The following is a 16,180-nucleotide window of genomic DNA, read 5'->3' as shown; positions in this document are numbered from 1 at the left end:
ACTAATCGCCGTTCGGATGGTCACCTGCCGCTGAGGGGTCCCTGGTTCGAGACCACCTCCCCCGAGCAAGACATTGATAGACTGAAGTGCATCCTGGGTGCTGAAGCAGCAACCTGCTCCAGTGTATGTTTGCTGCGATGGGTCAAATTTCATGTGCATGTGTGTACATGACAAAGAAAAAAAAAAAAACGACGATTGAGAGCTCGGATCAATGAACGAATCATAAATGTATTGAGGTCACCTACATGGTGCCCTCTCAAATACCAGAAGATTCGCCTGCGGGCCTACTTGGGTAACAGCTTGCCATTGTCGGTGCAGGAATATCATGTTAGTACAGTATATCGTCACCCTCTTCAAATAATTGCCAAAGTCGTTTTTTTGTTTTTGGAAAAAAAAAATGTATTTCCTGAAAAATCTGAAAAAAATTTGATTTTAACTCTTTTATAACTCCTTTAACACGTTATAAAAAAAAAAAACAACTTTAATATGACAAAGGCTTTGATCATTTACGTCATCCTTGAAAAAGTTCAATTTCATCAGATTTCGTCATGTTTCATTGTAATTTCACACACATTGAGCCCATTGAAAAAAGATACAATACAATACAAAAACAAACAAAACAAAAAACATTGTTGACATCATTTAACGTTTATGGCGGCATACATTGTGATTTTACTAATCGTTATTAAACATTTTTGGCAGTCAAAGAGTTAAGAATGTGTCTGTATAATTAAAAAAAAAAAATCAACAATTTTTTTCTTTGCAAAAAGAAGCAACTAAGCAGCATTTATAACTTCATGAAAGGATTATTTTATGTACACTTCAATTTAAATGAACGAATAGGACAGTTTATTACTCAAGTAGTGTTTTTATACACATGAAATGTAACAGCAAGTCCTTACATCAATATAATAATAATAATAAGAATAATGGAATATGAATGTGTTTGTTATTTTTGGATGCTAATATTTTGCTGGACTGAATTGTCCAGAATGAGCTTTGAGTGTGATGTATTGTGAGGAGAAGGGGGAGGGGCGAGCTTGGCAGAGGTGATTATTAGCGGTCCTCCGGGGCTTTTGTCTGGGCCCCATGAGAGAAAGAGGTTAATGCCACTTAGCCTCGGGATAGCCGGCAGAGGTCCATTGTGTGTTTGTGTAGTCGCAGCTCACGGATGTGTCTGGATGATAGGCCTTCCCGCTGAGATCCCAAATCACTTACTATTTTCCTCAACCAATCGCTCCCCCCGGCCTTTTCCATGCTTACACAAAGAGCATCACATTTTGGGCAACACTGCTCAGAAGAGGCCAATCAGTGCATTTGTGCGTCCTTATTTTCATCGCTTCTTCCAAGATGTCCTGTTTGTGAATTTTGGTGGCTGCAGAAAGGAGATTCTTTCTGTCACCATAACAGGGTTGATTTGGGGCTTAGAAAACTAGAAACGTATTTTAGAATAGCAAATATTTTGCAAAATGGTGGAGGGGGTTCATTTGGGCTACACGTACTTCTGATGGTGGCTATTGGCCCCTTTAGCCCGAATTAGGTGGCACCCACAGCCAAGATGCAAAACCCCGGAAAAAATAAAATAAAAATTCTGATAAAAGCAACAATATAAAATACATGTCAAATATTACCTGACAAATGACCTGAAATTAAACACCTGTGACCTAAAAAATTCAAATGAATTCATATATGTGGTTGTTCTTTGAGTATGTCTGATCATGATCAGGTTTAATATCAACTTTTGAAGTACTTTTGTCTTATTTTTATGTTCATTCTTAACCATCATATCATCTTTCTGAAAATTAAAAAAAAAAAAAAAAAAAAAAAAAAAAAAAAAGACTATGTACAGTAGGGATGTAACGATATCCAAACATCACGATACAATATTATCATGATATGAAGCTCACAATACGATATCACGATTTTGTGGGGGGTTTGGCGATATATAAAAAAGGTCACACAAAAAGAAAAGAGCTCATACCAAAAAAGCACAATATTGTACATATCGCCAACTACTATCTCTAATAACAATATTGAGGTGCACACACACATTGATTTCCTCCACATATTGACTCGCTTCACGAGCATATTCGGTTCACCTTCATCTGACAATTAGCACAGATTTTAAACATAGAAGGTCAAAACATCCCAAATGAAAATCAAATTGCACTAATAAATTAGCCACCAGAGGGTGCTAGAAGGGCACAAATGGAACTCAACCTGACTTTTTGAACTGATGTGCTCCCTTTAAATATTGTGAATATTGTGGCAGTTTTAATATCACGATATCACGATATTGCCCTTATCGTTACATCCCTAATGTACAGTCAAGTTCTGGCGCATGACTCATCAAATGGACAAAGCTCACACACGCATGTACGCGCAGACAAATCATGTTGTTGTCTCAAGGAGAAGTTTGCTTGATGTCTGATCATCCCGACCCGAGTGTCCCTTCATGAGGTCACGATGTCGACGCGCTATCAGCGCTGCCACATCTCATTGCAGGTATTCATTTCTCCGCTCGTGGAATGGCGGTTGAACACACAACTGGCCTTCAGAATGGAGTCTAATATTTATGATTATTTCGTGCCTCGTGTCATCTGTCCCTCTCAAAATGCAATTATGTCTCTGAGGTAAAGGCCAAATCATCCATCAGCTTCACCGGAATACAAATCAGCAAGAAACAGTGACGGGCAAAGGATGACGGGTGGGATCCAATCCAATCCAAGACAAGCCAAGATTGTTGACAGAACGAGGTGGCACAGAAAATAAGGAAATAGAAAACAGCAACCAAAGAACAAAAGCTTCTAAAAAAATAACATTTAGCCCTCTAAAGCCAAATTTATCATATTAAATACAAGACATTTTGAGCCGTCTATTTCACGAGTATAATCTTTGTTTTCCCATTAACACCCTGACGTATATGATCTGACACATGCATTGTACGGATAATCCATTAGAGGGCAGTATCACACAGCTGATGGCTTTTCCAGCGACCTTGCAAGAAGCCACATTTGAGAGCGAGCGAGATTTCAGATTTTTGGAAATACCAATATGTTTGATATGTCTGTTTATTGTTAGATTTTTGACAGTTCTAAATGTACAAATTTAAAGCATTGTGACCACATGTATCAAATATGACACAAATCAAAACCAATATGTGGAAGTTGATTAAAAAAAAAAGCATTTTGTTTGTTCAAAAGGATCAGTAAATAAAAAATATCAGTAAATTTTCTCTCATATATAATCATGGTTCAGGCTTTATATGGTTAAATATGAACTTTTTTTGGTTCCCGAAAATAGCCCAAATACACAATGAAGTCATATTCTTTTTTTCTTTTTTTTTGTATACTGTCCTCATCTTTCCTTGTCTCCCCCGCCAGCCCCCTGTAACCATGGTAACCATCAGCTGGGAAATGGCAACCGTAGCCCTTCATTAGCTATCAACACAGGCTCAGACGGTGCAGATAATAGCCAATAAGTGTGTGCGTGCGTGCGTGTTGGGGGCACGGGGATCTGGCATTATGTTGGGCAGTAAATGAAAAACCTCCAGGGAGGGAGCCAACCTCACCGTCATGCTTCAGGGAGTTCTCGGCTGGGTGCGTTTGTGAGCGTGCGAGAGGTGGGCGGGGCCTCCTTCACTTCTCCATATGTGGGAAGATACGCTGCTCATCTCATATGCACATGAACACGTTCACATGCCGTCCATTTTGGTTGACCAGCACCTGACCACGTCAACCCAAAAGATGGAGCAAGTCGAAAGAAATGTTGCGATCTTGGGACGTTTGTTGGCCACAACAAAACGGTAGGGAGCACTTCCTGTTTCCCCTTCGGGAAGGCGGCAAATGCTTTGGGAGCTCTGATTCATTGTGGCTTGGCGCAGATATCCAACGCAGTATTGGTCAAGCTGCTGAACAAATGGAAATCCCCCAGCACGCTGAAATGACTGATGGTTATCTGCGCTACGTGTCATTGACCCGCCACACGCACACGCGCGTTCTTCACAGACTCCCTCCAAACAGTCTCTTGTCTCTTGCGTCTCATTTGGCCCTTTGTTCCAACCGGTAACATTTCCAATGCAGGTTGTTCTTATTTGATTTTTTTTTCTTCAGCAGCCTTCCCTGAGTAGATGTCATCCAAATGGCCAATTTCGCAGCATCAAAGCTGCTTGTAAATGTATAATTGTGAACACAAAGGATCCAAGCCAATCATGTCGCGGGTGCTCATGTTGGCGCTTCCTCCTTCAAAGTCTCAGTTTTCATTTCCTCTCGGCTGCAAGGACCGAAACATGACAGGAAAGTCAAGGCAAAATGCTTCGGTTTCTTCCACCTAACATGGCCTCCATTTTTGCTTTAATCTTTGCCACTGTTTTTGAAAGGGTCCTTCTTACTTACCAAAATGGTGGTTGTGCAAAATGTGCAGGATTTCACAATTCAATTCAATTCAATTCAATTCAAGGGGTGAATTTGAAGTTCAACTGACGTATTCCATGGATATTTCGATGTGTATTTCACTAGTGTGTTCCAAACAAATTGTTTGGGCAGCCATTTTAAAGATTTGATTTTGGCTAATGAAGATCTGATCTGTTTTGTCTGAGTAGGCTTTTAATGTTATTTTAATGTTATTAAAAACTATGACTACATTTTACTCGAGAAATGAAATGGCATTTAAGTGTCATTGCTTGGTTACTGTAAATTCAACACCACAAATGTCATGTTTGAAGGTTAATGCCATCTTCTCTTTTTTTTTTTTTTTTTTTTTCCTCACAGTTTTACACTCCATCCCCGATATCGTCAATCATATGAGTGTGACTGCTGCGACGTTAATGCGGCACCTGCACTCATCCTTCACATCTCTGCCTTGCAGCCTTCTTTTCTTTTTTGCCATCTGTGCGTCACAGGCCATCATGTCGTACATAATGCACTCAGTGGGCCATGTAATAAGTTTTCCGCTGCGTCCTTTTCTGTGTGCATGCAGAATGTTGCCTTCATTCCTGCATTGATCGACATCAACATCATTCCATGCAAATCGTTTTTTGCTGACTAAAGCGATAGCTTTCCCTGATAATGACGCACTTGTGCTGATTGGTTCAGCTCGGCCGTCTGTCCGTTTAGGATTTTGCTTTGTGATTCTTGACAACCCTTTGTTTGTTCTCCGAGTGCCTTTCCATGGCTTCAAATGGAATGTTTTTTGTTCACGCACCCTCCATCGGGTTCTGTACCTCACATACAGTATGATATCGGTCTGCGGAACTAAGTGCAATTGTTCACAATTTTTTTCCTTCTTATATTTCAGTTGCAATATATTTGCCTGCTCACAAATTCAGAATGTCCCCTCTAAAAAAAAAAAAGTGCCTTTTCCACTTGCAAGAAAAACAAATGGTAACTGTAAAGAACTCAATTCATCAACGCTATTGTTCAAATACAGACATGAACTCTTTGACTGCCAAGAATGTTAAGTAAAATTGCAATGTATGCCGCCATAAACGTTAAATGATGTCAACTACATTTTTTTTTTTTTTTTTAATCAATGGGAAGCGCAGAAGGGAAGGGAAGGGAAGGGAAGGGGGTACAGTGCGATGACAGGTGGGGTGTGTGTATGACTCTGGGAAAGGTTTTTTTTTTTTTAAATGACAATGATTATTATTATTATTATTATTATTATTATTATAAGTAGTGGTGGTAGTAATAGTAGTAGCTTTATTATTATTATTTAGAGCTGTCAACATTAATCAACAAGTAACCAATTATCAAATTAATCGCCAACTATTTCAACACTCGAGTAATTGTTTGGAGCCATTTTTTTATTTTAAAATTGTCCAAATACTCTGATTTCAGCATATCTACAATAATTGTTCTGTTGCCCTTCATGAAAGAAGACCGATTATCTTCTGTGTTTAATCAAAATAAAGCATTTGCAAACAGCTGTTTTTACTTTGGAAAACAATGACCAAACCTGTAACATAGTACAACATCAATACCTTTCTTTCAAATCACTCAAATTTCAATCAAAGTAAAAAAAAAAAAAAAAATGCATTTGAAATGCACTTTAACGCAAAATTAAAATGAATCAGATTAATCGATTCTAAAAATATTCAATAGTGACAACACTATTATTATTATTATCATTATTATTATCATCAGTATTATTATTATTATTATGAGTAGTAGTAGTAATAGTAGTAGTATTTTGCTGTACTCGTTTAGAGAGATGCAGTCATTTATTTATTTTCTAATTTCCATGAACTGGATTGTTTTTCAAATCTTTTCTGTTATACACTGAAAAACAATGCTAATAGTTATTCTTTGTTGTAAGTTGATCTATATTTAATGTTAATAAAGGGTACAACGTAATTGATTTAAAAGAATGTTCTTGGTAAATTATACAATTGAAAAGGACAACAGCCAGATGGAGGTTGAGAAATGTTTTTTTTTATTATTCCTAGGGGAGCGCAAAACATTTCTTTTTCTGAAAATAATTGAGAAGCGCTGCTCGAACCGCTTGTCTGTTAGGTAAACAAATGCAGTGGTCACCAGCTAATCATAGAGCACATAACGACAAACAAGCACTCAAAAAGAGGGACAATTTAGTCTTCAATTAACCTGTAAAAATGTTTTTCAAATGGGGGCGGGGGAGTACCCGGAGAAAACCCACACAAGCACGAGGAGAGCATCTTATACTTGCTTTTATTCATGTACGTGTAACACTTCTAGAGTCATTACAGTTAATTGTTCAATGGACCAGGGATAGGTTCTGCTATTATAGTAGTTGAAGTAAACCAAATAAATGACCACAGACCAAAAATATGAGTTTGAACTGCTGGCTTATTTTAGTTGACTTTAACATACATACATACAACACATACAAGTGACATACAATTGATTTAAATTCACAGTTATGTCAAGAAAATTTTATTTTCCTCTTGTCAAATGAATTTTTGTTGGTAAATCCAACCCAAATCAATGTTACAATAACACCATTGCAGCATTCTGTGGTTAACAAAAATAAAAATAACAACACAACTCAAATGGTTCACCAAACTCAATCAGCTCAATATTCAATGTCTCTCGTCCAAATGTCCGTGTTCTTCTTTGTCCAGAATGTTAAATTGGGAGTCTTTGAGAGAACACTGCTGTGCAGCAAAAAAGGAAAACTGATCGATCCTACCAGGTTTGAAGAACGCTAAACGTCCGGCGTGTGTGGCAGCGTTCAAGAGGTCCGCGGGAGGCTCGCCATCTTGTCTCGCGCACAATGAATCCAACTCCGCGATTTGTTCAGGGGTTTCTGAATCAAACCTTAATAGCCTATCATAACAATAAGATCATATGCATAAGTACCCACATATATACATCTGGTTGCTTCAAGTACAAATAAAAGTCTGCTTTCCGTCGAATGGAATCGACACACTTTCAATGACGCGGTTCCAAAATGGCGGTCGGAAAAACAACAACAGCAAGGACATGTATTACAACCCGCGTTCAGTTGAATACAAAATCGCCATTTACATTCATTTGTTTTCCATAAAACAACTTCAATTCAACACCTTAGCTTCTTTTTTCACCATTTTACCAGTAAAATATGTTAACAGCTTCAGTGTATCAAAGAAAATACAAGTTTTGACTCACCAAGTCCCGCTTTAGCAAGTGTACGTCGCCAAGGTAAAGACAGGGTGGAAACCCAAAAAATAACTCTTACGGTTAAAAAAAAAAAAAAAAAACTCCTCAGAAAGCTTTTCTTTCTTCGATTTTTTTTTCTCTTTCAATTAGCAGTAACTCCTCGCGGACTTACTGCACACATTCGTATGAGGGGGAAAAAGTAAAGTGTACATTTATGCTCACATCCGTCACGGCGCTACGTTGGCACGGGACTTCAAAATAAGAGTGACCACAAACAGTTTCATCGTTTTAACTCAATACAAAAAGCAATAACATTAGTAATTTGCAAGTTATAATCTTTTAACACGTTTTACACCGTGTTAATCTGTTTAGGGTCTTTTTCAGTTAAGGTAATTTCTTAATGACCGTTTTTACTAACAAGCTCTTATTTTATGAGGTTTTATCAATTGTGACCAGGGTTACATATGCATGCACACCCACAATCACGTATTTATCTGTGTTTGGTAGTTTTTCGTGCATGCCATACTTGTCAGACATTTCACATCCACCTTCTCCCTCACCTACGCTGCAGCTGTAAACCTGTAATTGAAAAGTTGAAGGAATGAATGTAATAACGCTAATACGGGGAGATGAAAAAGGATTTGTCAAATTCAAATTAGCTGGATCCGAAATTGCTTCGGCAGGATGTCAACGATGCAGCGGCAGTCTGCTTTCAGAACGTTTTGATGTCGTGACCTGCAGCAGTGACAAAGCGAATCGAGAGAGAGCGACGCTGAGGCTCTGTGGGCTCAAACATTGATGATCGAGTCATTGATTCATCGTTTCCCTTCGTAGCTACTGTTGCTTTCATGAGAACAAAAAAAAAAAGATCTGCAGTTTTAAGTTACAACACATAACCACAAAATCTACTTAGTAAGTAAAAGTCAATTTCACTGCCTGGTCGAATGACGTGACTGCTTGCATTTACTACTTTCATGTGGGTTCCTCAAATGTGTGTGTGTGTACATACATGAGTGTGGATGGTTGTCGGTCTTCGTGTGCCCTGCGATTGGCTGGCGACCGGTCCAGGGTGTCCCCCGCCTACTGCCCAGAGCCAGCTGAGATAGGCTCCAGCACCCCCCTCGACCCTTGTGAGGAATAAGCGGTCGGGAAAATGGATGGATGGTGATGTGTGGGAAGACGGTTGCACCGGGTCGTATTTTGGGGCAATATTTTCCCTTTTCACTTCCATGCACAGCATGTCTGCCATCTGAAGTCGAGCAATTGCAGCCCTGCAGGTAAACTTCTTCATGGATGAACTGACATACTCACAACGGGGTGACTCGGATGGGAGGGGCATGTGGGAGATGAAAAGCAGTTTGCTTCCCATCCTAAAGGGATCGCGGAGCAGCATGATAAAGAGACCGATGATGCAATTCAAATCGGCAAGGGCGTTGACAAAATAGTTCATATTTCATTCATTCAAATTGTGAACTTTGCATAATGCAGAATGTTGTTTTGACTCGATGCAATAACAAGATGACTGTCCTGAAGTGGAATTCTCACAAATGTGCAGAGGAGACCACGGACTGTTGAACTGTAGTCGCATTTTTGACGTCTGTCCCTGATATGAACCTTCGTTTAAAACAAGTGTGGTCGAGCTGATATTCAAACTATCGTGACGTGAATGCTAAAACATGGACTGTAAACTGACTGTGCTCCACAAACAGGAAATGCTCGGCTTCATCTCAGATACGTGAAAGGAAATGTTACAATGAGGCCCAAAGTCGGGGTCTGCTTTCGAGGGAAACGCAAGATTAGGAAATAACTTGCACCGTGACGTCATGACTTCGGGCATTGAAAACCGACAGACTCTTCTTTTTATGACAATTAATATATATAAGCGCAACCCAGTGGCCAAGTCGAGCACAGAAAAAAGTGGGAAAATAAATAACCCAGGTCGAGTCAAGGAAATCTCTCACCTGTGCTCTTTCTTTCTTTCTTTCTTTTCTTACCACAGCAAGGGAAGAGAATGTGGCCACCTTCCGTGGTTCTGAATACTTCTGCTACGACCTCTCTCAGAATCCAATCCAGAGCAGCAGTGATGAGATCACGCTCTCCTTCAGGACGTGGCAGCGCAACGGCCTGATACTTCACACGGGCAAATCGGCCGACTACGTCAACTTGGCGTTGAAGGACGGCGCCGTCTCCCTCGTCATCAATTTGGGCTCTGGAGCCTTTGAAGCAATTGTTGAGCCCGTCAACGGGAAGTTCAATGACAATTCGTGGCACGACGTCAAAGTGACTCGCAACCTTCGGCAGGTAAGACCGTCCGGTGATGTAACAACATTTGGGGATGTATAGAATAACACGTGACAGAACAATGATGCAGGCCTCCAGTGTTGCTTGCACAGCGCCATAGACCGAGTCCCTTATTATTATTATTATTATTTTTATTTTTTTATTCAGCAGTTTCAAAATGGGATGCAGATATTTTATTGTATTTTTTCTCCCATGTCACTTTAAGGGCTCCGTAAAATTTGACTCTCTTCCAAGTGTAAAGTTGACTCTAGTTTAGACTGGGACTGAATATAGTCTTTCGAGAGTAAAATTCACTCTATATAATTCCAATGGAATATTCAGTCCAATTTGAGGCACTCATATCTTTTACATCAAAATTGATTATTTTTTTTTTTGTACCCTTAATATGACCCTCCAGATCTTCAGATGTCAACGATGTGTCATTCAATTGTGACACACAGAGCGGAATTGTTGCCATGCTCAACATTCGTTAGTGGCCTAACAATCACTTGCAATTGATTTTTTAGCCACAGCAGGAACTTGGACGAACCAAATTGCGGTCATGTTCCCTTCAGATTGGCATAGAAGAATTCGATTGCATCTCATTTCACAGTCTGTATGTTGTGTTAGGAGATGAGAGAAAGTCATCGATCGGTCGTCACTGAGCAGTTTTCGGACGTCGTTGCAATCGCATACTCGGTGAACAACTCGAATCGGGTGCAGTTGATGATGTCACATGTGAACAAATACCGGAAGTGCCGTTTTCTACCAGCTGTTAGTTTGTCAGTTGGCAAGTAACTTCACATTGCCCAGAATGAAACGGAAGATTAGAAAATGGCGCCAGTCGTCCTCTCGCTCGAGCAGGCTTTCGTCCATTTCGCAACCAACAACATTACAGACAAGAATCATGATGAAGACATTTGACCTGCAAGATGGCTTTGGTTTTGCACAAAACGTCACTTTTTGCTTGAGCGTTCAACGTCATTGTCAAAATGGTTTTTTATTTGTTTTACGAAACTTTATAACTCACTGAATTTGTTTTCATTTTATTGGTTTGTTTGCACAAACTGTTCAAACTGCTGAAGTTCATCTGTAACCTGCTTGACTTTTTTGCAAAGCGATCAGGCGTGGGATACGCCATGATAAACATAAACACCCTCCATTGTCTGGTAGATATCATCATTTCATTATTGCAATATTTTCAGGGGCGCTTGCTGTGAATTCGTCCCTTGGTTGTTGATCTGCATTTGGATTTGAATAGAGCGCTTAGAAAAACTGTTTCTGGTTGTAATAATGTCCGTTTCCTCTCTTACCTGTGCCAAACGTCTACCTTGATTTTAAGTGGAATGTTTACATGGACAACATAAACCCAATTCTCCATCCCATTCTAAACATTTTGTTTTTCATTTCTTGTTTTTATAGTCCCCAACTCATAATCTTCTTTCGCTGTACATTTGGTACATCAAGTTAATATCACATTTGGTTTCAACATCTTGTTTGCTCTTTCTGGAGTGTAACTTGATAGTCAAAAGTGTTATTGGTGCGATTTCTGTTCAAATCTGGCCTCCGGTAATACAAGCCAAAACATCACATTCAAAATCAAGATGAAAAATGTGAAATAATAATGTTTTGTTCCCAAATCTTGCCTTCCTTGTGCTAATATTGGAATATTAGTCCATGTAAACTTAATCCCATCAAACTTGCGTTGTTTCTCTTTTTGGTGATGTTGCCATGGAAACACAAATGCTTTGTGCCACTATTCCTGTCCTAACATAATGATCTTCTATCACATGAGCCACCCTGCAGTGACATATGTTGAAACAACAAGTTGATGTCGTGCATGTTTTTCACAGAAACAAAAAAGTGCACTAAGTAAAACTGCTGCGTCTTGATTTAACAAATGTGATTGAATTTGGATCAAGTTCTTTTACTTTTTACTTTAACTACATTTTAAATGGACTACGTTTGCACATTTACTTATGTCGATTTTCCCACACTTTAGTCATTTCTTTGCACATATATCTGTACGTTGCACTTCATCCACCACTGTTCATGTTAAATAGGAAGTCAACCTGAAATATTTCTTGACAATAATAATGTTTTATGTGACCCCACTAGCCATACATGACATTCTGATTAATATTACATTTGTGGAATTTTGAAGCAAAATCTAGCCGTGACTATCCATCTCATTTTGCCACTTGACTGAAGATGATGTCACAGTTTTCTGGAACTGAGTTGTGATTGGTTGCACCTGTGACGTCATCTTCAGTCGACAGCAAGTGGCAAAATGGCTCCCTTCTGATCTTGATAAAAAAACAAAACAAACTGCTGCATTTTGCTGCTTTACTCCCATTCCACAAACACAATATTCAGCAGAATACCGTATTTAGACTAGTGAGGCTGCATAGAACATATTGTTGACAAGAATGTATTTTTTATTTTTTGATTTTTGGGGGGACGTGCATCTGTCTGCAAAACTACCAAAACTACGTTGTCTCGTCCTTCTCCACGCAGATTTCAACCATTTGTATTTCGATTGATAGAAATGAAAGCTCAAATGTCATATCTTCATCATCACATTTTCAAACGACGTCCTGCAATGTGGATCTGCCATTCAGCGTGTTTCAGTCACTTTTGCTGTGAGTGGGTCACTTTCCTCTTTTCACCTGGTTTGGGAGCCGTGTTGCTTTGTTTTGCTTTGTTTTGTTTTTGTCCGTCCAATCACGTGTCTGTACCGCTTATCTTCACGAGAGTTGCCGGGTGCTGGAGCCCATCCCAGTCGCCAGCCGATTGCAGTTGTTTTTGACAAAAATAATCATTTAAAAAAAAAGATGAATGCTGTTACCGTTTTTCAAACAATACATTGAACCTGTTCTCCCCCCAATTTGTTCTGATTTCTGCATCTGCAATGGAAGTGGACTATGGGCGCTCCAGCACCAAAATATGACTGCACAGAAAGAGAAATCGCTGTGCCACTGTGTAAATTTGAAGGGCGACCATTTTGATATGCTATTGTATGTAAGCCACTCAACTTGATGCAATTGACTGTTGTGATTTTGAAACACGTTTGCACTCAAGTCATTTATAGGCTAGATTTGGATTTGATTCAACTGTGACTACTCATGGTGAAGAGTCAATTCAATTTCCAAAAGTACTCATTGAAAATGAACAATAGCGTATTGGTACTTTTTTATGAAAGCAACACTTGAATGTCGCCATTTTGACAGGTGACAATATCAGTGGATGGGATTTTAACCACCACAGGCTACACGCAGGAGGACTACACCATGCTCGGCTCAGATGACTTCTTCTATGTTGGTGGAAGTCCCAGCACGGCGGACTTGCCTGGATCACCTGTGAGCAACAACTTCATGGGTTGTCTCAAGGAGGTAAAACGTTGTTGTCGTTTCATCGCTGCTTGATGAACATTTCTTCAAATTTGCTTAATGGATATAAAAACAAGAGCGACATGTTACAGTACCAGTTATTCAAATTGTCCATTATGATACAAACTGTTCATCATAATTCATCATTTTTTGGAGACAGGTCGCTATGTTTTGATACTGATAGCGATGAAGAACTTTTGACAGAAACAATCCCCTTCACTGTTTTACTGGATTTGGACTCATTTTGCAAGGCCCACATAATATTGAGTTCTATTGCTATAAAAAGATGGAACCAACCAAAAGAAAGATGAAAAACAGGGTTGTTGTTGTTTTTTTCAATACTGCTACTCATCAAACTGTTGAATCCATTTCATCTGCATTGTACACCGAAAGCAGCACGAGTGGACTTTCCCGTGTGCGGTTTCACGCCATGATGGGGCTCATTTTCCTGCTTGCGACGCTCTTGTACTCGCCATCTCGAGGGGCATTCTAGCAAAATGTTTTGTTACCATGGCACCAAATACTGGTTGCCCTCGGTAGCGCGTGCGGCTGGCCGGCCCACCATTATTATGCCTTTCATAAGCCGGCAATTACAGAGAAAGGCGACATCTCAGAGCCTACAAAATGCATCATGGCCTACAATAACACATAATTGCTGTAATTGTCACTACTCCCAGTCCCCCCAACCTGCGCCCACCTTTCACGTCCACTCCTTTGACGTGGCCAATCCACGACGAGATCGTCCATCACAAAGAACGAAGCACTAAAGAAGAAAAAACTGCTAACTGCTGATCTCGTTATTCCAGTTTCTTGTAATAGTAATGACACATACTGCACCTTGACTGTATATACACAAAACAACAATCCAATAAAACCAAGAGTGATGGAAGGAAAATATTTTATTGAAACCTTAAAACAATCAAACAATGATGGAATCTCCCTTCAGATTTTGGAGCAGTCAAGGAGGAAGACGGAATTAAAAAAATGATAAATACCAACATTGTTTCTTAAATGACAGGTTTTAATGTTTCAGTTAATGTGAAGAAAATATTTTTCTTCCATCACTCTTGGTTTTATTGGAATGTTAAAAAGTTCCCCTCTTTTGTGTCACCCTATACATTATATATAATATAATAAATATATGCAAAATATCGCAGTTACTAAATAAGTAGGTCAGAAGCATGTAGCATTGGTCAAATGTCATAAAGATAAGTCCAATGTCTGTTAGCTGCTTCCACAAAATGTATGAAAGAAGGTCCAGATGTTTATACCAAATCCTCTTGATGCGCTCGACTCGATCGGGTGCGAGCATGATGACGCCCCAAACTGCATCAATTGAGTTGCTCGTTCAAGTGTGGCAAACCAGCTGGGCTTGTTTTGGATATGAAATGAAATCTTGACCAACACGGCTCATCACGTTCTCACGTACAAGAAATAATCTTTGCTCTTGGGTTACATTTGTTCGAACATACAACCATTCAAAAAGTATGTTTGATATTATAATCTGATCATATTCTTGCTGTCAAAACATTTGTACTGAAAACCAATCGTTGCGACCACAATTTAACAAGTAAACACTTCCAACCCAAATACATATAGAACACATATAAATAAATAGATGACACCGATTCTTCTTAGCATTGAAGGAACCAACAAAGGAGCCGCCAAGGTCAAACGTTTATGTGTACTTTTTTTTTTTTTTTTTTTTAATGGTGCAGACTGCATTATGGACTCGAATTAGCCATTGTGGTCCCAAATGGTTTTCCTGAGCTTGAATGTTGAAAGTGTCCGTCTTATTTAGGTCTTGATTTTAAAATACGCAGCGAGTGCTGGAGCTGCTCCAAATGGCCCAAAGTAATTATGTTCAATCAGAGCAGGCGAAAGCGCGGATGGGCTTTGGGGTGGGGGTGGGAACGTGCTGGGTTTGGGTTTGGGGGGGCTGATATTGATGGATGGGAGCAGAGAGTTGCGAGTGGAAGGATGAAACAAAAAGAGAAAGAATGACTAGAAATCAAGGCAAGAGAGGAGCAAAATACAATTTCCTATCCAGTTCCCAGCCACCTCCAGGGATGAGTTTATTTACTGTCAAATCTTCTGCTGGATTATTGATCATCTCAGCCCCCCCCCCACTCTGACAGAGTGAAAAATACATAAATATAAAAGAGTGGAATGGAAGAGAGCGAGTGTTTGTTTTTTGTATGCCTGCGAGCAAAAGATGTCCGGGCAGAAGGAGTTTTTCTGCCCAGAGAATTAGAGGTGAAAAAAAAGGGCTTCAATTTTCCACTTGAGCAAATTTCCATTTGCACACGTGACTCCATCCTGCCTTTGTTATTGACAGCATTTACAACTGCTGTGATAAGAGCACGTTTTCATTCTTTTGTTTTCCTTCATTGGAAGGACAATTGCTCATACAGTCTCACTTTTGACGATGATATACATTTTTTTGTCAATTATGATTGTGGAACAAAAAGTCTTGGGTCACTCTGATCACGATTGTTATAACGACCTCGATCACAACAACCTTTTTGACAGTAAAGACAAGTTGAAAGGTGGATCAAATATTTGCACTGTAAACTGACCGGCGATCAGGCTCTAGCGCCCCCTAACCTTCAACTAAATAAACTACAGTATAGGCTATGGAAAATGGATGTATGGACATAAATAGTGAGCTTGTTTTGCTTTGTGATTATAAATTGAAGTTATGAATAATTGTAAGTCGGCAATTAAAAGGGGAAGTCAACCGTCAACATTCCTTAACAATAATATGTTATATGTGACCTCAAACATGACATTCTGATTCATATTACATTTGTGGAATATGAGTTATGAGTCTCATTTTTATTCATCTCAGGGGTCGGCCATTTTGCGGCTTGCTGTCGACTGAAGATGACATCA

General features: G+C 39.4%; 1 protein-coding gene across 10 annotated transcripts in view; it reads left to right on the top strand.

The window, feature by feature from the left end:
- nrxn3a (neurexin 3a) overlaps positions 1 to 16,180 on the top strand; it is an 86,069-nt gene that overhangs the window by 33,413 nt on the left and 36,476 nt on the right. For all 10 annotated transcript variants that reach the window (XR_013287661.1, XR_013287659.1, XR_013287660.1 and 7 more), the window contains exons 6-7: positions 9,616 to 9,917; positions 13,127 to 13,288. Coding sequence is in view for 6 of the 10 variants with exons in the window: in XM_077539604.1 (XP_077395730.1) it covers positions 9,616 to 9,917; positions 13,127 to 13,288 (464 nt within the window). In the remaining 4 variants the exon portion in view is untranslated. The remainder of the gene's footprint in view (positions 1 to 9,615; positions 9,918 to 13,126; positions 13,289 to 16,180) is intronic.

Source organism: Festucalex cinctus, chromosome 12, assembly GCF_051991245.1.
Source record: "Festucalex cinctus isolate MCC-2025b chromosome 12, RoL_Fcin_1.0, whole genome shotgun sequence".
Lineage (NCBI taxonomy): Eukaryota > Metazoa > Chordata > Actinopteri > Syngnathiformes > Syngnathidae > Festucalex > Festucalex cinctus.
This window is presented reverse-complemented; position numbering and strand designations above follow the sequence as displayed.